At 39.8% G+C, this 23,478-nt stretch overlaps 1 protein-coding gene across 2 annotated transcripts in view; it reads right to left on the reverse strand.

Annotated features, from left to right (window-relative positions):
* Nucleotides 1-308: 308 nt before the first annotated feature.
* Nucleotides 309-23,478, reverse strand: part of col22a1 (collagen, type XXII, alpha 1) — a 57,080-nt gene continuing 33,910 nt past the window's right edge. For both annotated transcript variants that reach the window (XM_067611530.1, XM_067611531.1), the window contains 42 exons: nucleotides 23,139-23,192; nucleotides 22,420-22,473; nucleotides 22,230-22,283; nucleotides 22,056-22,109; nucleotides 21,208-21,261; nucleotides 21,049-21,093; nucleotides 20,900-20,962; nucleotides 20,402-20,455; nucleotides 20,143-20,184; nucleotides 19,952-19,984; nucleotides 19,677-19,730; nucleotides 19,193-19,246; nucleotides 19,018-19,071; nucleotides 18,877-18,930; nucleotides 18,653-18,706; nucleotides 17,939-18,043; nucleotides 16,480-16,524; nucleotides 15,863-15,940; nucleotides 15,734-15,769; nucleotides 15,596-15,649; nucleotides 15,381-15,425; nucleotides 13,477-13,512; nucleotides 13,271-13,384; nucleotides 12,930-12,983; nucleotides 12,624-12,677; nucleotides 12,431-12,484; nucleotides 12,209-12,262; nucleotides 11,986-12,039; nucleotides 11,810-11,863; nucleotides 11,631-11,684; nucleotides 11,497-11,541; nucleotides 9,155-9,208; nucleotides 8,063-8,116; nucleotides 7,849-7,902; nucleotides 4,438-4,509; nucleotides 4,313-4,348; nucleotides 4,173-4,217; nucleotides 2,823-3,002; nucleotides 2,657-2,723; nucleotides 2,361-2,543; nucleotides 1,235-1,312; nucleotides 309-1,132 (listed from right to left, as the gene is read on the reverse strand). In XM_067611530.1, coding sequence (XP_067467631.1) covers nucleotides 939-1,132; nucleotides 1,235-1,312; nucleotides 2,361-2,543; nucleotides 2,657-2,723; nucleotides 2,823-3,002; nucleotides 4,173-4,217; nucleotides 4,313-4,348; nucleotides 4,438-4,509; nucleotides 7,849-7,902; nucleotides 8,063-8,116; nucleotides 9,155-9,208; nucleotides 11,497-11,541; nucleotides 11,631-11,684; nucleotides 11,810-11,863; nucleotides 11,986-12,039; nucleotides 12,209-12,262; nucleotides 12,431-12,484; nucleotides 12,624-12,677; nucleotides 12,930-12,983; nucleotides 13,271-13,384; nucleotides 13,477-13,512; nucleotides 15,381-15,425; nucleotides 15,596-15,649; nucleotides 15,734-15,769; nucleotides 15,863-15,940; nucleotides 16,480-16,524; nucleotides 17,939-18,043; nucleotides 18,653-18,706; nucleotides 18,877-18,930; nucleotides 19,018-19,071; nucleotides 19,193-19,246; nucleotides 19,677-19,730; nucleotides 19,952-19,984; nucleotides 20,143-20,184; nucleotides 20,402-20,455; nucleotides 20,900-20,962; nucleotides 21,049-21,093; nucleotides 21,208-21,261; nucleotides 22,056-22,109; nucleotides 22,230-22,283; nucleotides 22,420-22,473; nucleotides 23,139-23,192 — 2,730 coding nt within the window. In that variant the 3' untranslated portion in view covers nucleotides 309-938. The remainder of the gene's footprint in view (nucleotides 1,133-1,234; nucleotides 1,313-2,360; nucleotides 2,544-2,656; nucleotides 2,724-2,822; nucleotides 3,003-4,172; nucleotides 4,218-4,312; nucleotides 4,349-4,437; nucleotides 4,510-7,848; nucleotides 7,903-8,062; nucleotides 8,117-9,154; nucleotides 9,209-11,496; nucleotides 11,542-11,630; nucleotides 11,685-11,809; nucleotides 11,864-11,985; nucleotides 12,040-12,208; nucleotides 12,263-12,430; nucleotides 12,485-12,623; nucleotides 12,678-12,929; nucleotides 12,984-13,270; nucleotides 13,385-13,476; nucleotides 13,513-15,380; nucleotides 15,426-15,595; nucleotides 15,650-15,733; nucleotides 15,770-15,862; nucleotides 15,941-16,479; nucleotides 16,525-17,938; nucleotides 18,044-18,652; nucleotides 18,707-18,876; nucleotides 18,931-19,017; nucleotides 19,072-19,192; nucleotides 19,247-19,676; nucleotides 19,731-19,951; nucleotides 19,985-20,142; nucleotides 20,185-20,401; nucleotides 20,456-20,899; nucleotides 20,963-21,048; nucleotides 21,094-21,207; nucleotides 21,262-22,055; nucleotides 22,110-22,229; nucleotides 22,284-22,419; nucleotides 22,474-23,138; nucleotides 23,193-23,478) is intronic.

A 23,478-nucleotide genomic window follows, 5' to 3' on the forward strand; every position in this document is an offset into this window, starting at 1 on the left:
AACAAAGTCTTGTTTCATGTCTGTCTAAATAAATCAGACTTGTTCACTTTTACAAAACAAGCAAAATTCAAATTTGTTTAAGGGGGGATTTGTCTTAAAATACTTTTATTTTTCTGCCTATTTTAGGGTGCTATACTATAAGAGACAAGGCTGCATGAAACACAGCTATCAGCTTAGAGGCAAGAAGTGCATGAATGTGGTCATTGATCACTCTCCACACTAACTCTTTAACACTTACTACACTAAATCACTATTAGTATTTGAGATTGCGCCTCACACTGCCCCCCCCCCCCCCCCCCCCCCCCCCCCCCCCCTCCCATCAATCCCATCAATGACAACAAAACAGATAATTCCCTTGACTAAGTAATTAAACCAATAGACTGGTAGAAGAGCAACAGATCAATTTAGAGAGCAGTAAGTGACACTGTGCTAAATCTATCGTATGACATAGTACAGTGTGGGCTGTGAGGGGTAATTGATGCAAAATGGTGTGAGGCAGGAAAAAAAAAAAGACCGTGGTGCTGACATATTCCTGCAAGAAATGCCTAGCTGAACTTCTGAGATAATTACTGATGAAACGATACAATATCAGACTCCCAAATCTTCACTCCCGATGGGGGGGTTAAGAGGAGGGAATCACATCATCCTCGTTATCTCCCTATATGTTTTACAGGAAGCATGCATGTCAGGGGAAAAAAAGTGTTTAGCTGCCCTCTTTACCCCATATTAGAGCTGAAAAAGTCCCCGCTGTTCAATCCCGATCCATCCCAAGCTTCATACCAAAAACAAACAGAACAAAGAATCTGACCGGCAGCACATATTGCTTCAGCCCTCCACGCTGAGGTTATCTTGAAAAAGAAAAGTTCTTGATTTGGACTGACACGACCAAGTTCATAAATACAGCTGGACTTCAAGCTCTTTGTGTCTCTTTTGTTTTTTTAAGTCCCCTTGACATTTTTGGTGTGGGGTCTGTGTGCGAGGCTGGCGTAGTAAGCACACTGTGTGGGGTCACATTGGCCAGGAGGACCTGGAGGGCCAGGCTGACCATGTGGACCGGGGTTTCCTGGCTCTCCCTGGGCTCCAGATTGTCCTGGGCTTCCATCTTTACCATAACCAGGCAGACCAGCTGGACCTGTAGCAGAGAAAGGAGTAAATTAGAGACCTGAGATGACAGCAACACTCCAGAACTGCTCAGACCTAATGAAATGAATGTATACACTCAGAGACTGGTTACCTATTGGACCAGGAGGGCCCTGCTCTCCTCTGTCACCAACACCAGTGTCTCCTTTTTCTCCCTTTGCTCCCTTTTCACCTGGAAGCAACAGGTAAAATACATGGTCACCATGATATTTAGTCATCTTGTCTGAATTGTGGAAAACCTGAACTTAAAACATGGACATCAGGAAACATCAGGCATGTTTTTATGTGTGTCAGAACCTCTGGAGCAGTACTCATCTGCTACACACAGCTTTTTCTCTTATTTTAGGATTAAACAGTAAACTTAAAGGGATGTTTCCAAGATTTTACAAGTCAATTTACTAGGAAGTGCATTATAGTGTATGAAAACACTTGTATAATATCTTGTGTGGGTCCAGAGCAGCTCTGTCTAGTCTGAGAAAATCCATCAAGTGATGTCACTTGAGTATCTCAGCTTGGGCTCGGGGACTACAAATCTTTAACAGAAAGCCTGTATTGCAAACTGGGGAATTGTAGGATCCAATGTGTTTGGCGCTTCAACCATACTAGCCAGGATATCGCAGCTCCTGCTGCATCAATTTGGACCATTACTCTTTCAATTTGTCTCTCTCAACTCTCCATTTTTTGGAAGTGTAATAGAAACTCATTCAAAAACTCTTCCTTCTTCTTTTTACAGACAGGAAATATGGAGAAAGAGTGGGTACTGGGGTGCCTCATGCCAGGGCATACTGAATGTCCTAACAACTAGGCCACTGAATGCCCCTTGAATACTTTTTAACGTGCATCCCAGATGGGCCCTATGGTGCCATCTATTGATTATGAGAAACCTGAAATTGACTGATTTGACTGATTTTTTGACTCCCAATGCATCTTAGATGTCTTTTCATACATATATGACAATGCTTCTCAGTTTCCCATTTAAATTTCGCAACAAATGTTTCTTTGATGAGCAACATTCCATCCATCTTATGACTATGTCCTCTCCGCTTTCTGATGTAGATGATCCCAGGTCAGCCTTAACTCCTGCTAAATCATATATTTCACTACTAATACAGAGAGTGATATAAGTAATGTGATATCACCACAGTTTCATGCTAGTGTTGTGATTAACAGTGAAGGAATAAAAAGAAAGGACACACACACATCCAATAAGACTGTCCTACCTTGAGGGCCCATTGGTCCCCTCTGTCCTTCTCCTCCATTCTGTCCAGGCATACCAGGCTCGCCAGGGGGGCCAGTTCGTCCAGGACTGCCGTCCTTACCTGGCGGGCCAGGAGGTCCTGGGCGGCCTGCTGTACTTTTCACGTGGGCTGGCTGCATCTGAGCCATGAGGTAAGCTATTTTGGCTGGACATAGATGCACAGAAAGGAAAACAGCCGTTAATCTCAAAAGCCAAATGAATGAAACATCTAAATGAGCACTACAGGCAAGATGACACCCCAAAACATTACTGCCTCACCATCTAGTTGTTTAGCCAGCTCCTCCTGGATGAGCCGTCTCATCTGCTCCAGTGATACTGACTCTCCCTGAGACAACAGAGATGTTCATGATGTACTCAATTATTAAAACTTAATTAAAATCCTCAAAATCAAACTAAGTTTAATGTTCTCAGGGATGTGACTCACCCGTAGGCCTGGGGCACCAGGGTTTCCAGGGGGACCTTGTGGTCCAGGAGATCCTAGTTCTCCTGGTGGTCCTGACATTCCCATCATCCCTGTGTGGCCCTTTCTGCCTGGGGGTCCAGGGTTTCCAGGCATACCTGGATCTCCTGAATGTCCTTTATCTCCCTTAATACCTGTATCACCCTGGAATAAATGGCAGTATTTGTACATTTTTAGGCTTGAATGGGTTACTGAACACTGAGGAGAGCCATAAGAGAAGTTGAGTATGTTCCCTATGTACCAGATGTACTAGGGGTGTAATACAAAGCTTCTATCTGTTTGTATCAGTGTCTATTTATCTGTTTTAGGGAAGTGGTGGAAAGTAACTAAGTACATTTACTCAAGCACTGTACTTGAGCACAATTTTGAGGTACTTGTATTTCACTTGAGCATTTCCATTTGATGCTACTTTATACTTCCACTACACTACATTTCAAAGGGGAATATTGTACTCTCTGCTCCACTACATTTATTTGACAGCTTTAGTTACTTTTCAGATGAAGATTTGATACAATGGATAATATAACAAGCTTTTCAAGTACGACACATTGTTAAAGATGAAACCAGTGGTTTCCAACCTTTTTGGCTTTTGATGTCTTACAAAAAGCAGTGTGTAGTCGGGGTCACATTTCAGATGTCTATGAGTTGTTAACAGCTCCACCAAATAGTGATTTTTCCCTCTAAACTTATCACATGGTTTCATTTCAATAATGTTCAAATGATTCAGTATTTCACCAAAAATCAAAGATAGAGAAAAAGTTAAAAAAAAATGAAAACAGATTTGTGTATCAGAACTTTCTCTTTTCTTTTTTCCTCTGCCATTAATCATCTCACAGCCCCTCAGATTTGTCGGTGACCCTTTGGAGGTGCCTAACCCCTAGGTTGGGAACCACTGGACTAGACTAGCTAACTGTACATAAGGTCGTTCAAAAAGCCAGAGGCTGTATACTGTCAGAGCTCAGCTTTCCTCTTATTACCAGGGAATGCAAAAGTAGTTCAGAAAAAAAAAGTCCTACCATGACCTTTCAGGGGTTCTGTGTATATGATTCCCACCTTCAAAAAAAAGTCAGTCTAAACTGAGTTTATATTAAATTTGTGCAACTGTTAATAGAGTTGTGATTAACAGTAATTTTTCCCATAGACAATGTTACAGTGTCCATGAAAAAATGAGAAAGCTATCGACACACATATGAAAATCCGTTTTCAGATTGTGACACATATTCATGCAAATATTCTGATGCTGTTTGTTGTGAGTGCATTATCTGTTCATATCTGAATAATGTATTTGTATTTGTTTACATCCCTAATACTCACCTTATCTCCTTTGAGGCCACGATCACCAATTCTGCCTGGCATCCCCTACAAAACACCAGACAGTGGATGTGAGCAAGAAATCCACTTACAGTATACAGCATGTACATTTTATAATATCAGTCATAAAAGGTCTTGCTTACCTGTTTTCCTTCTGGGCCAACTGGACCAGGTGGACCCTGGAAATCAAGGAAAAAATTATCATTACCAATAGCTGTTCAGAGGTGTGATCAGCAATTATTGTTTTAATTAAAACACAAGCACTTACTGCAGGGCCTTTAGGACCACTAAAGCCCGGTAATCCTGGGTTGCCGGGCTCTCCCTTGGGTCCGCTAAGACCCTGTATGATGGCAGAGACATGACTGTTCATCACATGGCACACACGTGGCATACTGTACTTGAATTCTAAAAGCTCTGCTCATTACTGAGGATTCAGCAAGATTAACATTTAGCTGGATTTCTTATCGCCATGCAGCATTGCCCTGGATAAAAATCTCATGAAGAAATCTTGTGGTGGGACATGCCAGCTCGAGTGGATTAAAATTCATATTTACAAGGGACATGTGGGCCTGAAGACAAGCTGGTTGTGGTAGCCACAGTGAGCAAGGGTTGACTGATGTTTGCAGAAATCACAGATTAATTCACTACATCTTTTTCAATGTCCACTTTTTAAAAATTGTCTGCTTTATATTCTTAAAATGGATACTCTTCTCTGTCTTCTGCACCTGCTTCCACTCACTACAACCTCCTTTCTTTGTGTGGTAAATTTGGCCATCTGATAACATTTTTGGCAATATCTGATCCTACTTCTACATACCTTCACCCTCCACTAAAATCACTCTATCTCCTCTTCTAACCTTTCTGCATCTGGTTCCGGTCCTCCTCCCTCCTCCAGGCTATTTCTGGTGATCTGCTCCTTCTGCTGACTGATACCATCAACTCCTCTCTGATAGTACACTGCCTGCCCTCAAGTTAGCAACAGTTACTCCTCCTCCAAAGAAACCATCCGTCAGCCAACACAAAAGTGTTCAGCTGGCTTCTTTCAAAAACATGTTAGCATTCTGTTACAAATGATAGCAATGTGTCAAAATAAAATCTCCTCAATTACAATTCAGTCAGAACCACTTAAGTCAAAAGTAGACTTTTATTGCCATTTGCAGTCATTAAATTTGGTGGTATGGCTCTGTTCTGGAAGCTCCCTGTCCTTCCATGTGCTTACATGGAAAGTCTAAGGCAGGAAGAGCAGCAGCAAAGACCCCCCAGGGACCTCCCTGCACTTCCATGCGCCCACATAGAAAGCCTAAGGCTGGTAGAGCAGCAGCAAAGACTCCAGGTACAGAACAGAGCAGGCAACAATGACAACAGAAATGACATGTTTAGTCAGACACAGCATGAAGGAGGAGCTGGGGGTTTTGCCTATTGAATGCAAAGAAAGAATCAGCTGAGCCATCAGCTGATGTGGGCTGGCTTTGAGATCAATTGCTGTTAACCAACGTAGCTGGGTTTGTGAGCAAGGCTTGACTTCATGGCCTGTCTGAGCTAATGCTATGCTCAATATCTCTACTGTGGAATTATCCACTGCAATTTATTCCCCTTACATATTATACCTGTCATGGTTTCCCCTGCGTAGTCTCACACACCTTACTCTTCATGTTCAGGCCTCAGTCCCAGTGTCACCCTAATCACTGAACCCTAACACACTTTAATTAACATCATCTGTGTGCTCAGCGACATTGTACCAGTCCATAGAGTGCAAAGGCTTCAAAGGCTTTATGAGGACTGGGACAGCACATGGACATGTTACCTGGGCAGAGGCCTTTTTGTGGTCATAAGTGCAAGTCTCATATATCATAAGTGGTTTAAATAAGATAACATGATCATGCTTTCATGGAATAAAAAATTATATACGGTGCTTGATGAACACTAGAACACTGAATTGTAGGCAATTCTCTCAAGTAAAGTTATTTAAGTAGGCTTAAAGGAGGTGCATATAAAGGCTTAAAAGGCTGTCCTGAGCTCTGTAGACTTACTGGAAACACACTTCAACATGTCAAAGCCTGTAAGGGTGGACACTGAAACCAGCATATGCAGATTCTGAATATTTCTTTAAATATTTCCTCACTTGCCAACTAGTTGCTTCCGCTGTATCTCTCCTCTGTAGATCACCTGATCTAGTCATTTTCCTGTTGCTGGCTTAAAGACTGATTTGAACTTTTTAAACTGGCTTTTTACTGTAATCCTACCTGCCCAGGCTCACACTGCGCCTCACTTGGTAGTTATGACAAAGTTGATTTCTGTCTTAGACACATGTCCAGTCCACTGTGGCTTAGTCCTGGTATCTCCCCTTCTTTTGCTTGGCCCTACTACCCCCCTTTCACCTGGTGTTACACACCCAAATTGTGCAATTGTGTGACGATTTGGCTATTTACAGTTATATAATTATATTTAAAATGAAACTAAAAATATGACATGAAATTAGGCTTCTATTTCTTCCAGAGAAAAACATGATGTGTCAGCACAGTGAGAGAGTTATGAGATAAGTGAACAAATAAATTTTAATCAGATCTTGAATGTTAAGGCCTGCACTTTGCTAAGCTCACTGACACTCTTCTTATAAACAGTGCTGAAGAACATCAATGATTAACTGTGTACTGTTACAGTTACTATCCAAGCTGCCCTTTGATTGATGTGCACTTTACTTCATACAAAGACATTTTGCAGCTGAAAGACACCAAAAAATGTGAACTGAAGTATTAAACCATACTTGAATTCCACTTAAATTTCCAAAACAGCACCCCAAGTCAAATAGGACATGTTTCTATTTTAAAGCCTCTCTCAAGTAGAAATGCAAGTCAGCCTCTCAAGGCAACACTTCACACTGAGGGTATTTTTTCTCTTTCATTTCAAATGGGAGGCATTAGTGGTTACTCTCATAGTTGGTTTGGATGATCAGGTAATTTGGAAAAATGTACCTTAAAAACCACCACCACTGTTTTTATTACAAATCCTCGCACTTGGCATGAAAGGCTGGCATCCCTGATGCATTTTCCCAATCCCCACATGACCTTGTTAGCATTCTGAATCATCAGATGAATCAGACCCTTTGTCACCAGGGACTCTGTGTAGGTATTTGTCTATGGTTGCACTTATGAAATCCAAAACCTCTGCATGGCGCACAAACCTGCTGAGGGAATTATAGACCTATCCCTCTAGGATACACTCCACTCCAACCTGTTCTCTGTGTTCTGATATTACTTGGCAATCAAATTTCTCCTTCTCATAGCAACCTGGTCAACTCCTTTCCATCCCAACTCACCCATAGGACAGCAATGGTCCCTCACTAATCAGGACAACAGTTACTTCCATCATACTCTGACAGCTCATCTCTCCAAGAAATACTTCACATCCTCCTCTCATTCTCTGTTACATCCCCTGTGCAGAAACTGCTTGATCCACCTGCTCTGACAACGCCCTTCCCTCATTTTTTTCTTGCCTCTTATTTATTCTGGAGCTCTTGAAAACGAAACATGACAATTCTGTGAAACAGAGAACACCAGTTCCCATTTTTATCAGAGCACGGCTCTTTTCTCACTGTTAGTCATCCAGGATACAAAAAGCTAGACAGAGAGAGAACTGAATTCAAAGATTATATACTGTAGAGTAGGAACAGATAACTCACAGGAGTTCCAGGGAGACCTGCTTTTCCTGATGGTCCTGGTTCACCTGGCTTGCCCTGGGAGGCAAAAAAAAAAAAAAAAAATGATAGGGAAGGACAGCAAGAGAAATGACTTCAGTGCCACTCTATGTCCATATCTATTTATCTGTTTGACACTGTGCTGTGTCTGTCTTCTGTTTGCGTCAGAAAGCCCTGACAGTGATTGGAAATGACTCACCGAATCTCCCCTTGGTCCCATAAGTCCCTCGGGTCCTGGGGGTCCCTTAGAGCCCTGCAATAACAATTTCATTGCATGTTTTACATGTTGGAAACACTGAGACTGCATCTTCATATCTCATCTTCAGGACATACGGAGAAAAAAAACTGAAAGCTTTTTTAGTCTTTATTGAAATGCAGCCTCTAGTATCTGATGCTCTGCATTGCTGAACTGCCCTTTTTGTGGAAGGAGTAGGAGGAAAAAGTATTCTTAATTTAGGTAGACTTGTGCTCAGAGAACATGTCTCCAAGCCTAACAGTCAGGGGATGACTTAGGTAAAAGGGTTTTTGGCAAAGTGTTACATCCTGCTACTAGACAAATGGAGGAATAAAAGTGCTGCAGCTTTAAATGTGTATGTGAAGGGGTTTTCAGTTTGTCATTTGATGAAGATGAATGGGACAAAACTCTCTTACCAAGTCAAAAGAAATAAGGCTACTACAGTTTAAAATTTTACACAGCTACTACTGGACTTCCAGCGTTATATAGACATAATTAAAGATTCTCTGCTATGCTGAAATTTACAATTCTGCCCAAAACTCTCTAAATTCTCTTAGGAGTATTATCTGCATTCCTTTAGTCAATGCAGGACTAGTTCCAGACAGCAATAATGATTATTTTCAGGAACTAGAAGGTGCCAGAAGCTGATCTTTTTCAGAGCTGGGTGACAGAGCAAGGAGGGGATGCTGCATCACAAAGAATGTCCTATAAGGTTTTAATAAGCCAGACAAATATTTGCAGTGCGAGCATGTATATTGCTTTTAAGATAAAGCCATGGTAGAGGTGTATTGATTTGTTTTTTCTCATGTGGCTTTTATGCTTTTGAAGTTATTCCTCTGTATTGTATATTTTTTAAACATGAATAAAGCCTTTATTGCACCCTTTTTTCTGTGTATGAAATATGGACTGAGAGAATTGCAGAGGAAAAAATACTGAGTTGCATTTTTGCCCTGGGGTTGTTATAATTTTTATGTGTATGCATGCAGGAAAATAAACATTGCAGGAAAATAAACATTGCAAGTCATGAAAAGACACAATCAATATGATTGAGCATACCTCCTTCCCAGGTTTGCCATCACGCCCAGGCAATCCGGACTTTCCATCTTCTCCCTGTTTAAGACAAAATATACCAAATAAGAGGAACTTCAAGGCCTAACTTAAGGTGAGGTTTACTTGATCGCTCAGGTGAAAAGTGTCATGGATCAGAGAGACAATGCTGCATGATAAAAGCGAATATTTTGATTCAGATTAACCTTTTTTTATATCATCTTACATCTTTCAGCCAGGAAATGACACACTTTACTGCTCCGTTAAGGCATATTAAATCTAATCACGATGTGATATATGTTTAACTTCTATGATTATAGCTATCTAGAGCTATTATAGCTTAATTATGGCATTCCTGCAACTAATGCTACAGCTACTTGAAGATAACATTGATATGATATGTTTTTGACCAGCATTTTAGTGTACGTTAACTACCTTTTTTTTAGCATTAGCCTGCCAGCTAACATGTTTAAGCTGCTGTTATAGGACTTTATACAGTTTCCTTTAGCAGTACTTAATATACTATACTGTAGGTGATTAACATTACCTGTACTGGTGTATAGTTTTATGAAAGTTAGCTGCAGCTATGTAAGCTGACACAATGCTCAATTTGTTAAGCTAATAGTGTTTTCAGGTAAGCTAGCTAGCCACACAGCCCTCAAGATTTCACCACTGATGTTGCATACTCACATGGTCATGCCCATGTTATAGCTATCTATAGCTATTAAGCATGAGGAAAACTGGAATTGTGGTAAGGAAAAATTAGGATTTGAAAAATAAAATGGGCTGGTAAAGGACAAAGATTATCTCAAAGAGTAATTTATTTTATCAACTTACTGAAAGTAAAAAAAAAAAAAAACAAACACAAAAACATTTCTCTTTATACCAATGAACTGGAGGTTAAGGGAAAAGTAGGCCATAACACTATATTCCTTTTTACGCTCCATTTCAATTATCTAACTAACTCTCTCTAATTGATGTATCAGTTATATTTTTGTTTTATCAGATAACCTTTTAGTGCCTTTCAGTCCTTTTGGGGCTCCATAGCAAAGTACTGTATTGTCCACAGAACAGATGAAGGCAGCTTGATCATCAAGATCTATATGACACTACCAAAAATGGAAAGAGGCACTATGCCAGAAATGTACTTCTCATTGTATACATTTACTTTCAATTTCCTGAATAATAGTGAATATCATTTCCGTACGACAGATATTTAGTGACAGTAATTATAAGAAGTGGAGGGTAATTCTCAATGTGTCTATGGAAACACTTCACAGTTCCTCTAATAAGTTGTCTGCTGTCAGTGTGCCAGTGCAGGCTGCAGGGCTGAGAGGCTGCCTGCCTCGCTGTGGCTCAGTCAGAGCTGTCTGTAATGAGCCATACTATTGGTCACGGCACTGTAGCAGAAACCTTTCCTGCGGGTGTATGCTGTGTGAGAGACAAAGCAGCAGGTGCAGTGGTTCCTCCCAGAGTAGGTGTGTGTAAAAAGTGCAAGTGTCAGACATATCTTGACATCGCAGTGCGGCATGCCAAACACTGACTGTAGCTGTGTGCTATTCCCTGAACTTCTGCAGTGAATCTTCCTTTTGTGGCTTTAAAGCAGTGGGGGTTACCTTTCTAAAGGCACAATCTAATGTTTTTTAATGTTTGCGCAGTGGCCCCGATATGTGTATAGGAAAGATAATTGGGATAAATGCATTTTTACACTTTGAGATGTGCTATTATGATTTGTGTTGATTACAGTCACATTTTATTTTAAATTTCTTGAAGGAAACATGACTGCGATAAGCCTGTTGAGACACTAAATTTGTTTTGTGTAACTGCTCCAGCATCCAGAGCTGTTGACTTGCTGTCTGGAAAACTGCACACCTCATCAAAACAGAGTGAAACCACTGTCACCAAACATATACAAAGCTGCATAAAGGTGGATTTTCTGCTTTTTATTTATTCAATTTTCAGGTTTGAACTATTAAATTGAGCACTGTTGTCACAAAGTGAGGAAGATTTCACTGCATGGCCTTGCCAAAAAAAGTCATGATATATGCTGTTGCTTCTTGTGCTTCAAAATCCTAATTATGTGTTCTTTTAAATTATTCTTGGCATTGCGGAAATTGGTGAAGTTCTATTGCAATGGCATTGCATTTACTTTGAGGAAGTAAAGTAAATTGCAAGCAAAAAATTGTTCCGTGAGTCCAACAAAGAGAAATAATTACTCTAGTACAGTTTCATATAAGTTAGGTCAACACTGATATGTCCCTTCCCCCCTATTTTTATCATAGCACTAGGTGAGCAATATGACAGAAAGTCAAACCAAACCCTACGTGAAAAACAAAAAGTGCCACACTTACCTTAGGTCCTGGAGCACCAGGTTCTCCCCTGTGGCCCTTAAAGCCCTGTACAGAAGTGAAACAGCAGTGAATCAGCCACAGTCACTTGCTCTGCTAGCACCTTCCATTAGATATCTTTACTGGTGGTTACTTACCGGGAGTCCCCGGAGCCCAGGATTTCCTGGTGGTCCAGGTTCACCTTGTTTGCCCTGAAATGACAGAAATAGTTACAGCATCATGTCTAACCACATTATCCTATCATCTAAAAACAAACAATGTTTTGTAGCCAATATTTAAATTTGATATGCTCTTTGGATTATCTCCATCTACTTACAGGTTCTCCTGTTTCACCTTGTCTGCCATCTTTTCCCATTTTTCCCGGTTGACCCTGCAGATTAGTGGAATTGACTGTTTAGCTGCAGCTGTAAAAACTTTGGGCAATTAAGAATGTTTACACTGCAAGAACTCTATGTATATTCATGAAACTGTACATTAAATCACTTCTCTTACTATCAAGCCAGGAAGACCCGGTGGTCCCTGGATTCCTTTGAGACCCTCTTTGCCCTAGCAAAAACAAACAAACAGGTCATCGTCACAAAGAAAAAGAAATGATTAATGGCCACTATTACCACACAGGCTAGCTGACCTACATGCTAGAGGGAGGAGGTTTGTGCAATAATGACACATGGGTAATATGTTTTCTAAGGGGAAAGTACATGGGGTGCAGGCTGACCTTTTCTCCAGGGGATCCTGGGGGACCGACAGGGCCAGGCTGTCCATCGTTACCCTGAAGAGGAAAGAGACAGTGTCAGTGGAGGTCAACAGATATACAATGCCTGACTGTGAGACAAAATCCAAACAAATGAGCCCTATTAACAACATAAGTATTTAGACCATTTCAAGTGCAAATACTATTAAAAAAAATAGAGAAAATGAGACCAAAATAGCAACTTACTGGTGTGCCTATTAATCCAGCAGCACCTGGATGGCCAGGGGGTCCTGGGTGACCCTGTTAATACACAACAAATAGTGATTAAAATATAATTACATGATTCATACCAGATAATACTGTAATGGATGTTTCTTTAAACACAGAGAAAAAGCCACAGTAAAGTGTGAGATTCATGAGTCATAAACAACAAATATACCTTTTCCCCTTTGTCTCCAGGGGCTCCAGTAGGTCCTCGATCACCTTTTATTCCCTGTGGTGAAAAAGAGAGAAATGTCATATTAAATGTCCATCTGAAAAACATTTTTTCAAAAGAAAATAAAAACTCAAAATGCCCAAAATTAGTAGGGAGGAGGCTGTAGTCTCGTCACACCCTTTTTTAACAATATTTTGAAATTAAACTTTTCACCCTATTACCTGAACTTTGAAGAATTGTTGACAGAAGCAACTAATCAGCATTTAGCCATGAGAGCGATTATGGGTTGTGGTTATTGTGCAAACTTGCCTTTCCTCCATCAGCTCCAGGGGGCCCTTGAGGTCCGGCTGGTCCCGGCGGGCCCTGTAATGACACGGCAGACCATCAGTCTCTGTCCTGGCAGTCCTAATCGTTCACTGCTGCCCCCAGAGGAGGCCGAGCTAATGATGCAGACAGAGCCTCTCCATCTGTCACACCAACTGTGATTGATGATAACTAATGTGTAGCTTGCACCTCATACCTCACTTAGGGCTAATATAGTGGAGACACACACTTTATAGATGAGAAGAAGAGTTATCATAATAGCTTTTACATTAGAGGACTAGTCATATATGAACAATACAGACTGGATATTAATGACTTTGTCCTACTTGGTAACCATCTTGGCCATTTTTCCCCGGAGGTCCCTGGTGTCCTTTGTCCCCTGGGATTCCTGGAAGACCAGGTTGTCCGGGTGGACCTGCAGGGCAGTCTGAGCACACATCCTAAAAGATGGCAGAGATATGTGTGTAATAAAGTGATTGGACTCAGGATCCAAGTCTTTTTCTCACTGAACAAGAATGGAGATGGTGCTTACCTTGAGATTTAGGTCAGAGAGGTCTGCTGCCTTCCCCTGAGAGACAGTGAATAAAAGAAGGAATTAATGAATAAATGAATGCTAGATTAGGAGTCTCTGTTCGGTAGGTGCAGACCAGTGTGAACTTGAATCCATCAAAATTAAACACGTTGCACAAATCAGCTATCTCGCCTTCATCAGGGTGCTGTCTAAGACTGCTTTCGTTTCCCTTATATGCATTTAACTGATTCATCATGTGACCAACAAACGACTATAAATACCATAAAGCCCTGATGTTGAACACTACAAAAGTGTTGGATGGGGTTGAGGTCAGGGCTAGTTAAGTTCTTCCACGAATTTCTTCACAGATTTGACTTTGTGCATGGGGCATTGCCATGGTTGAACAGGAAAGGGACTTGCCCAAACTGTTGCCACATAGATGGAAGCCTTAACTTGAAAAAATGCCCTTTGATTGGCAGTTATGAAAATTGGTAAAACAATAGATGAGAAAGCTTGCAGCTGGCAGAGGGACACAAAAAGAATAAAAACAAAATGTTGAAAGTAACATAGTCATAAGCTAGACGGACACACATAAAGATCAACACGATATGAATATAAACTAAACAATTACAATCAATTAAAATTGTTTTTAAATGTCTTTCATTGGGTCCTTGGATTGAATGCCTCCACTAAATGGACCTTGTTCTATATTCATTATGTTTTAGTGTACTTATGTGTTAAATAGCCCAAGTCATATTTTTGGCCACTTGGGGGTAGAACTCACACACACATTTCATATATTATGGAATGTATAAAGTTGTTAAGACAAATTTGCTAGAAAACTGTTGCCTGTTTTACACATCCAGCATACTCAGAGAACTTCTGGGGTTTCTGGTGACCTGGCAAATCTAAGTCTAATATTCATTCTCCTTTTAACTCTATTCTTGAACTCCACTAGAGTAGCTTTGCATGATTCACAGTTCAAAAAAACTCCTTATTTATCTTATACGCCCTTCATGCAGCCCCTCAGTTCAGCCTCTGTCTCTTAACAGGCAGTCTTAGCTCCTGTCTCTCTTAGGCCCCCCTTCCGATGAGCCCACTCTGTTCTGATTAGCCAGCTTTTTTGAAGCTGCCGAGAGGCAGCAAGTACCAGAGTTGTGTTAAGCTGCTGCCAATGCTAACCCAACATTTCCTGCTTTACTGCTTCAAATTAAAAGCTTTTAAATAACTAAATAACAGGAGACTTTTATTGTGAAGAATTTACAGGAAGTGAAAAGTGTTCCTGACTGAATTAGCAGTGCTTCTAAAAACCAGTCAAAACAACAACAAATGACGATATCTGGAGTCATGGCTCAGTGTGACTACCCCCAAAACAATGGAAAAAGGCCATAATGTTAGCGGAGTGGAGCAATGAACTTGCATGCTGTGCATTTAGCAGATGAGCATATAAAGAAATCCGTCACAAGCCGACATCAGCTCAGGCTGAAAGTAGAAAAAACCACTGGAAACCGAGTGTTCAGAGCAGTCTGAAGCCTTTGGTTTTTGCTCACAGAGATTACTTCTTCATACCTTTACCTCATTATTTGACACACCAGCCACTTTTAAAATGAAAATCCGTTATTGTAATATATATATTACAATTATATATATGACTAAAAATAAGGAAAAGCATAATAGGTCCCCTCTAAAATTTTGATCAGTGCATCTTTAAAGTCTTCAGTGACATGCCTAATAAGTGTTTGGTTTTTTTTGTTGGAGAAATTTAAGTTTTTTAGTACATAATTAGGCTCTCCTTAGATGCCACTTCATATTCAATGGAGATACTATAGCTGATCGAACATCCGGAGAAGAAAAAGAACACTTCATATATTACATGTCAGCACAACGACTAGCACCGATAGTGCTGTACCTATGTCTATACTTACAGGCTCTCCCGGTGATCCCTTCTCTCCTGGCCTTCCAGGCAGACCCTGCATTTGGTGGTAAGGCAAGGAATTACATTTTCTATCAGCTGAAAGTTGTATATTAGATATATTGTTTGTTAGCTACTAAAATGTCATCCAAATTAGAGATGACAGACAAATGGAACCAAGTGTGTATATTGTATATACTGAATATATTTATTCATTTTTGGACTTACATTATGTCCTGCTGGGCCCTGAGGACCGGCAACTCCTGGTGGACCCCTTAAGCCCTGAAACCCAGAAAAAACAGATATTAGGAAAACACATTTGTTAGGCATAAACATATTCAATATTAATCTTTAGAAGATATTTACTGCAGGTCCAGGTTCCCCATTATTTCCTGGAGACCCCTGTAAAAGACAAAGATTGTAAATTTAGAAATATGTAAATAAATACACTGAAGGGAATATAATCTGCAGTAAAATTGGCATTGATGTTCATACCGGAAGTCCCATTTTTCCTTCTCCAGAAGGACCCCTGTCCCCTGGTAACCCTGGTTCTCCTCGTGACCCTGGTTGGCCCTGGGGGGGGAAAAAAAAGTTTATTTCATCATGCTGCTCATCAGATAATGTCAGTCCAGCCATACTGTTTGGCTAAGAGTCTCATTTGGCACAGAAACTGTAACATTCAGTGATGGCTGCTGATCCCAGAAATAACACTCTGTTTTTAATCTGTGATGAAAAAAAATACAATCTGCAGTTGACATTTTGGTACTCAGAAGAGAAAATGTATCGGTGATGAGGGTGAGCGATTTGACACCATAAATCAGGAAAATGCCCCTGTGCAGCCTCTCCCATTCTGTGCCCTCGACATCAAGCTCTTCACAGCAAAGAGCTGGTCATAATCAGAGCAACAGTCACAGTGCAGTGGACATAGAAATTGCTTTTGCAGCTTTCAACAAAAATGAATTGTTTTTCTCATCCGTACCAGGAAAAAAGTTTTTCACATCAACAAAAGTGCACCTGTGCATGATAAAAAAAAAACACCTGAGGCAACCTACAAAGCTCAAACACACACACATACACACAAGCTTTCTTGCAAACGTCTTAAATTACATTACCTTTAACCCCGGGGGTCCTTGAATACCCTGTGGTCCTGGCTCCCCCTGTAATGTCACAAATGACATGAATTAAAATGCTTAGTACTCAAACTCTGGGATTAGGCCTCTTTAGACAAAATCATTTAGAGGAGAAAGTGTGTATGAGTTTCTATTCTTCATGCACATAATTGTAGCAAGGCCTTAGGGCCACACCTGGCAGCTGTAAAAAACAGGACTGCTGTGAGCCAAATCTGTTGTGCTCCTGTGTTGCTTTAACGCGATATGTCTTAACAATGTTTTTCCTGTTTCTTCCTGCCCTGTCAGCAGGTCGGCCACATGTCTGAGGTGAAAAATGATGAAGGAACATGTTGAGCTACAGCGTAAAATGTGCCTACTCAGGCTCGTTTTCTTCCCATACAGCCAGTCATATTATGTTGTGGTTCAACATGTAGCACAGGCGAGTAGATGAAGCAGAACACATGTGGAATAAATGAATGAGGTTTCTATTTCTATTAAGAATAGCTGAATGTGAACTGATGAACGCTTATAATTATATACAACAGTAATAATACCCTCAGTTTTGAGAAACTTACCACTTACAGTTGGAGAAAAACATGATTCATAAAGGTTTTATAGGGACTAAAACATTTCCTCATTGGACTATACTAGCCCAGTGTAAGCCCAGTGAGAAGCTGAAGTACAGTGGTTACTTTCTATACCATCTACAAATGATGCCAATTACGAAAAAAGAGAAACAACTCTGCTGATGTATGTGTATCCTATTCTTTCATATTCTTCTAACCTTATTACAGTAAAAACCCAATGTGTAGAAAAGTATTGAAGCGGTTACTCTTCCCCTTGGCACAAACTGAGCTATAAAGCCTTGATCATACACCAAATAAGTGAATATCTCATGTTTTATATGTTACATGACCAAATATCCTTTTCTTTGCCATACAGTTGTGGGTTACTTGTGATTTGGGTTGAAAAACTGTGAATAATTTTTTTTTATTCCAGTGATTAGATAGAAAACAGGTTGAATTGTGACTATGATCATTACAAGGCAAACAATCCCTAATATCAACAAAACCACTTTCATTTTCAACAAATCATTCAATTCTGTTATGGAACAGTAAATCTAAGCTCAACGGTCCACTTGCTAGGTCTCAGAGCTCTCAACCAAGACCATGAGATGTTGTTGAAAGCTCCAAATGTTAGTAAGAGGACCTTTAATTTTAGATTTTTTTTTTTTTTTTTTTACACGTTTTGTTTGTGTTGTTTTCCTTTTAATACCCTTTGTCATGTGCCTCAGTTTAGATCAGCTGAACATAAGTTACTTCACAATTAATTTAGAACATTAAAAAAATTACTCTATTTCACTAAACATATGGCTAATTATTGTTCTGTGCATACGCAATATAACTAAGAGCATGGCTGAGGAAACTTAAAAATAAAATGACAGAAAACATGTGTGTCTTACATTTTGCCCATCTTTCCCCTTCCCTGTTGGTCCTGGGGGTCCAATCAAACCAGGCTCTCCGGGTGGGCCTGCAGGACCTGCTTGTCCTGGTTTACCTGCTTCACCCTAAAACAAATGTTACAATCAAGTGTTAAGATAAGAACATCAGCAGACGTATGAAACCCTGCTGCTCAGAATACAAAATATGATTACTACTTTTCATTGCAAATTGAATTATATGTTTACTAAGAATATCTCATAAAATCAGGAGGTATAGAGGTTCCTTCTGATAACTCCAATGGCACTGATCAAAGACAGTTACACATCATGTCCTGTATAGTGCTAAATTGTCATCCTAACTGAGGTGAGTGGATCATGATAACATTGGAGAGAGCAAGGGACATACATGATTTTTTGATTCACACATTTAAAAAAAAAATTTCACTGCAGCAACTTGTGGAAACCAAAAACAAAGAAAATGAAAAGCCATGAAAGACAGCGGAATGTGTGCTGTTGCTATTGTGAAACTCTAACATGTAGCTGCTGCTGCAGGATTGAAACAAGTTCAAAGACTTCTTTACAAAAACAATAATTGGGGGACATACAAGGTCACTTTCCCTTCTCTGCAGTCTTATTTTCACTTTGCAATGCCAAAACTATTCTGAACATAGTCTGAATGCTTTCAAAATAACATCCGACCAAATATACCCATGGCTTTAAAAACAGGTGACTGACCTTGTCTCCTCTCTGTCCAGCTGGACCAGGGGGCCCAATGATTCCTGGTATGCCCTAGAAGACAGAACAGAAGTGATTCAATATCAGTGGCTTCTGTTTGTATTTCACATCATTTTTTATTTTCAAAGCTGATACTGTACTAACATCATGCTTATTTAGTTATATAAAATGCAAGTAGACATCGATGACTTGCACCTTGAATTAAAAGATTTGAAAAGACCTACCACACCCCCTGGTAGTCCACGAGAACCCGGAGGACCAGCTATGCCTGGTGGACCCTGGGAAAAACACATTGGCCATTACAGTTGATATACATCTTCCTGCTTGGTGTAAAAAGGTGAATGACATGAAATCAAACGACTCACAGGATCTCCAACACGTCCTATCTCTCCTGTAAGTCCAGTGTCACCTTTTGGACCCTGAAATAAAAATGGCAGATCAGACATATTCTATTTAAAATGACAATACATTACCTAAACCTAAACAGTTGACACAGTTTCAAAGGTTTACTGGAGGGTAAAAGGATTGCTAGCATCTTACGGGTAGTCCGGGTGGTCCCTTAAAGCCTTGTTCACCAGGTAATCCTCTTGGACCCTTCAGAGAAGGCACATGAATTAACACATTAGTATTAATAGTGTAGATCTAGATACAAATAAGCCTATTATTACAAGACTGCTCATTTTAGCAGATATTTATTTGTACAGAAAGGGGTTTGGTCTACCTCATTCTAAATGTACAAATATATTCTGCATTTTATTCTGGCCCACATAATATACATTACATCTATAAAGTGAAGTGGATAGATAATCAGGCCAGTGCATTACTGTCTAGTACAGTTTAATTTACTCATCCAATTAAAGAACGCCCCCTGAGCTCTCACATTGTAGAGAGTTTCTATCACTATTTCCATACTGAATCTCTACTGACATCTAGTGGATTCCTCTGCATATTGACAAATGTAGTTTGGTTACATTTAAAGGAAGAAGAGAAGACAGCAACATCAAATTGGGGAGTAAAATCTCACCATTTCTCCTGGTTTTCCTTGTTCCCCCTTCTCTCCCTTTTCACCAGGTTTTCCCTAGAAGTAATAACAAACAGTGCAATTAAAGTTTTAATGAAACAGAAGAGGTAGTGGTCCGGAACAGTAAGAGTACAAGAAGATTAAACTCTTTATAAACCCAGCACAGGATAATACCATCTACATAACATTATATTTACATTTAAAGTACCAGCTTAATACTAAAAAACTGTGTTCTCTAAAAAATGATTTTCACAGTAGAGTTTGGTCCATCTACTTACAGGTTCACCAGGCTCAGGAATAACATTTTCCACCTGTAAGGCAAAAACAATTTCTATCACATCTCCATGAATGCTGAGTAAAACAGTATCACTGGCTCCATGTCATCCATCGTGGTTATGTCATATACTGCAGGCCTGTTGATGTACAGTATGTTACCATGCACATTACAAACCGGAGAAACTTTACTTACATTTCCTGGAGCACCAGGTGGTCCCCTGGCTCCTACTTCACCCTGAGGCAAGAGACAATATGTTCACATTGTCTGCATACTAATGACCTTATTATAGCTAATACTGCAGGCTGATCATTACTGAGACAGAGGAGGACAACTCTCTAACTACTGTAACACGGTAGGATACACAATGAGAATTCAGCCTGCATATGCTTTGCAATTAATTTCACCTTATAAAACAGTCTAACATATAAAAGAGGCCTCATTTCTTTTTTACCTTGTCGCCCTTTTCACCTTTTGGCCCAAGTGGTCCATCTTTTCCCCTCTCTCCCTGTGAGAGAGCAGGCAAATTCAAAATCAAACATATTTCTACAGACCACAGATGATATTTGCACATTAGCAGAGGCAAAGAGAGAACTTTTTTAATTGGAAGAACATTCCTCCAAGAGCAGTGGGTATCAAAGTGACATTTGAGGACAGGAGAGGGTCCAAGGAGGTTACCCAGCCAAATTAGGAACAGTTCATTTCACTGGAGTTTATTAACCAAAAATCATTTATATTACCTAACGTGTAAGAGCAACCTTTAGCGAGTGTCTCCCCGTGCACCGTTGTAGACTTTAAACAATTCAAAACTAAATCAAAAACATTTTATCATCTTTACAAATGAGGGTCTTTAGGTGTAATGGAGTCACTGAAATAAAAATCAATGAAAACTGTGCTTTTAAATATCCCCAGTTGTAATAAAGTGCTCTGCCAATCATATAGTCACACATACAGGAACCCCCCTGTCTCCTCTTGATCCATCAGCTCCTGGTCGTCCAGGTGAACCAGCTTCTCCCTACAGAAAAACACACACATGACATAATATAATATATGTTTCATTACCTTAGCAAACTAAAGAAAAGTCAACAACTGTGGACTTACTCTCTCCCCTGGAGGTCCTCTTGGTCCGGGAGGCCCATCATCACCCTAGAGAGAAGAACACTTGGCCATTAAAGTACATATGGAAAATATACACACTATCTCATGAGCTGCATGTGCCTTCAGTAGTGTCTGTTTCTGGGTAAGATTAAGTCACAGTACCTTAGGTCCAGGCTTGCCAGGAAAACCATCTGTTCCGCGCTCTCCCCTGGGCCCCTTCAGAGACACAAGATTTCGATTCAGATGTCATACTTTCAAAATCTGTGTTTACCAGACAAATTTGCCAGGTACCTCATGTAGGTAAAGGTACAACAACACAACTCACATAAAATTTACTCATATCAATTTAAAGTCCATGTTTTAAATAATCTATCAAGCATATATTTTTGCTTATACTGGTAATTGTTTAGACTGATAATCAGACATTATAATCAGACACTTGATTCATAAATGAGTTGCTGAACAAATCGTGATGTGGGCAGTAATTAAAAGGAAAAGGCTAGTTTTAAATAGTACATTTTTCTAGGTTATGCAGAAGTCTTCTATTCTTGCTAGCTTACGGCTTGTAGCTTACAGTGACTGATATTGCAGTGGTCACATGGACTACACTTAATGCAGCATTCATCTATTTTTTGGCCATTTAGAGGAAGCTGAACATACACACATGTTAATAAAGTTGTTAAATCTACCATGTTAACAAACAGTTGCCTGGTGCTGGGAAGGTAGAACAGGTAGTAGAGTGGGCCTATCAGACCTTTTCCCTGACAACAGCTGCCTGCTGTAGCCAGAAGCAAGGTTGATAAGAGCGGCAAGAGTAAACTACAACAGTAAAGATGTCATAACAATGAGCTGAAAATGCTAAAACACTCAGTAGAGTTGTGGGGACCTGCAGAGTCAGGTGATAATTAACTGTGGCCTCATTATTACGAGCAACACTTTCAGCCTTACACATTTTTCATTTAAAAAAAAAAAAAGGTTTGAAGAAAGGTTATTCTAAAGGTTATACTGACCATGCCACCATCATTTCCAGGAAGACCATCCAGGCCATCTTTACCAGGAAGACCCTTTGAAGATCAGTTGACATTTAGTGATATGAACAGAGACAAGAATGATTGAGCACTTATGACTAAAAGTTCCATTAACAACAAATTATGCTTTTATTTGAGGATAAAACAGCAACTCACAGGCTTTCCAGGCTCTCCAGGTTTGCCTGAAAATCCAATTTCACCAGGTAGACCCTTCATAATGAAAGATGAATTTTTTTAACATGCTCATCATTCAGTAACAGACAGTTTGTCGCTGCCATACAGTAGCAAGTTATCATATTCATTAGGAATAATTGTTGTGTCTTGATATTTGTTTGCGGTCACTTACAGGCGGTCCAGTATGTCCTTGGTTTCCTGGTGGCCCAGCTGGACCCTGAGGTCCCTGCAAAGTAAAAAAATGAAAATTTGTATCATTTTATCATAATCTCATAGTAATACTACATACTTAAATATTACCTCTCTGTGTGTCCCTTTCTATATATATATTTTTTATTATTATTATTTTTATAGATTTGGCTGTATTGATGTATAATAGAAAGACTGTGCCAAATGTCCCAGATATTTTCTTTCCAAAAATGTTCATAACAAATATTCCGATTTTTCCCACACTTCCATCAGACAGTGAACATAAGTGTCAGTACCTGAAAGTAGCCAGTAGAGGGGGCTATTATGACACTGTTAACAGCTCATTCAGCCTTGGATACCACTTGAAGACAGATGTATTTCTATTTTGCTCCAGGGAGCAATTTGGAAAATTAATTGGCATAACCTGTTGGTTTTAATCTAGCCAATTTATTTGCCCTCTATTAAAACACACAGTGAAGACACCTTTCAGAGAGCAGTAATGTTCTGCTATGTGGGGCACATCAAACATTGAGCAGCCCACACAATTAAAACAACAAATGAATTCTCTTCAGTTCTCCTTGAGAGGTCGTTAAGGTGCACTCACATGAGCCGTACATAAATAAGAGGTCATTTTGAACAAGTGATTCTTTTGTATTACAGATATTTGTGCTTATTGCTTATATGCTATGAAATTGTCCTTACAGGAGGTCCAGGAAGTCCATCCACTCCAGGCAAGCCGCTTTCACCTTTCTTTCCCTGAAAGACAATGGTTGAATTAAATCAAACACTAAATTATAAAACATTTAATTCATACAGTGAGTTCAGCCATTTGGGCTATAGCATAGCCATTTAGGAGTCTCAGGTCATGTTCTCTGTACTTTTTCTGAGAATTTAGTTTTTTTAGCAACCTTAGTGGAGTTTACATTATACAGCTAAAATCTTACACCTTTTTAGACTGATTCCAGTATTCTTTGATTATTATTCCACTGTGATTTACTGTGGCATTTCTCCACTAGAACTGGCAGCAAGGAGAATGCTTTGA

Source organism: Thunnus thynnus, chromosome 15 (genome assembly GCF_963924715.1).
Source record: "Thunnus thynnus chromosome 15, fThuThy2.1, whole genome shotgun sequence".
Lineage (NCBI taxonomy): Eukaryota > Metazoa > Chordata > Actinopteri > Scombriformes > Scombridae > Thunnus > Thunnus thynnus.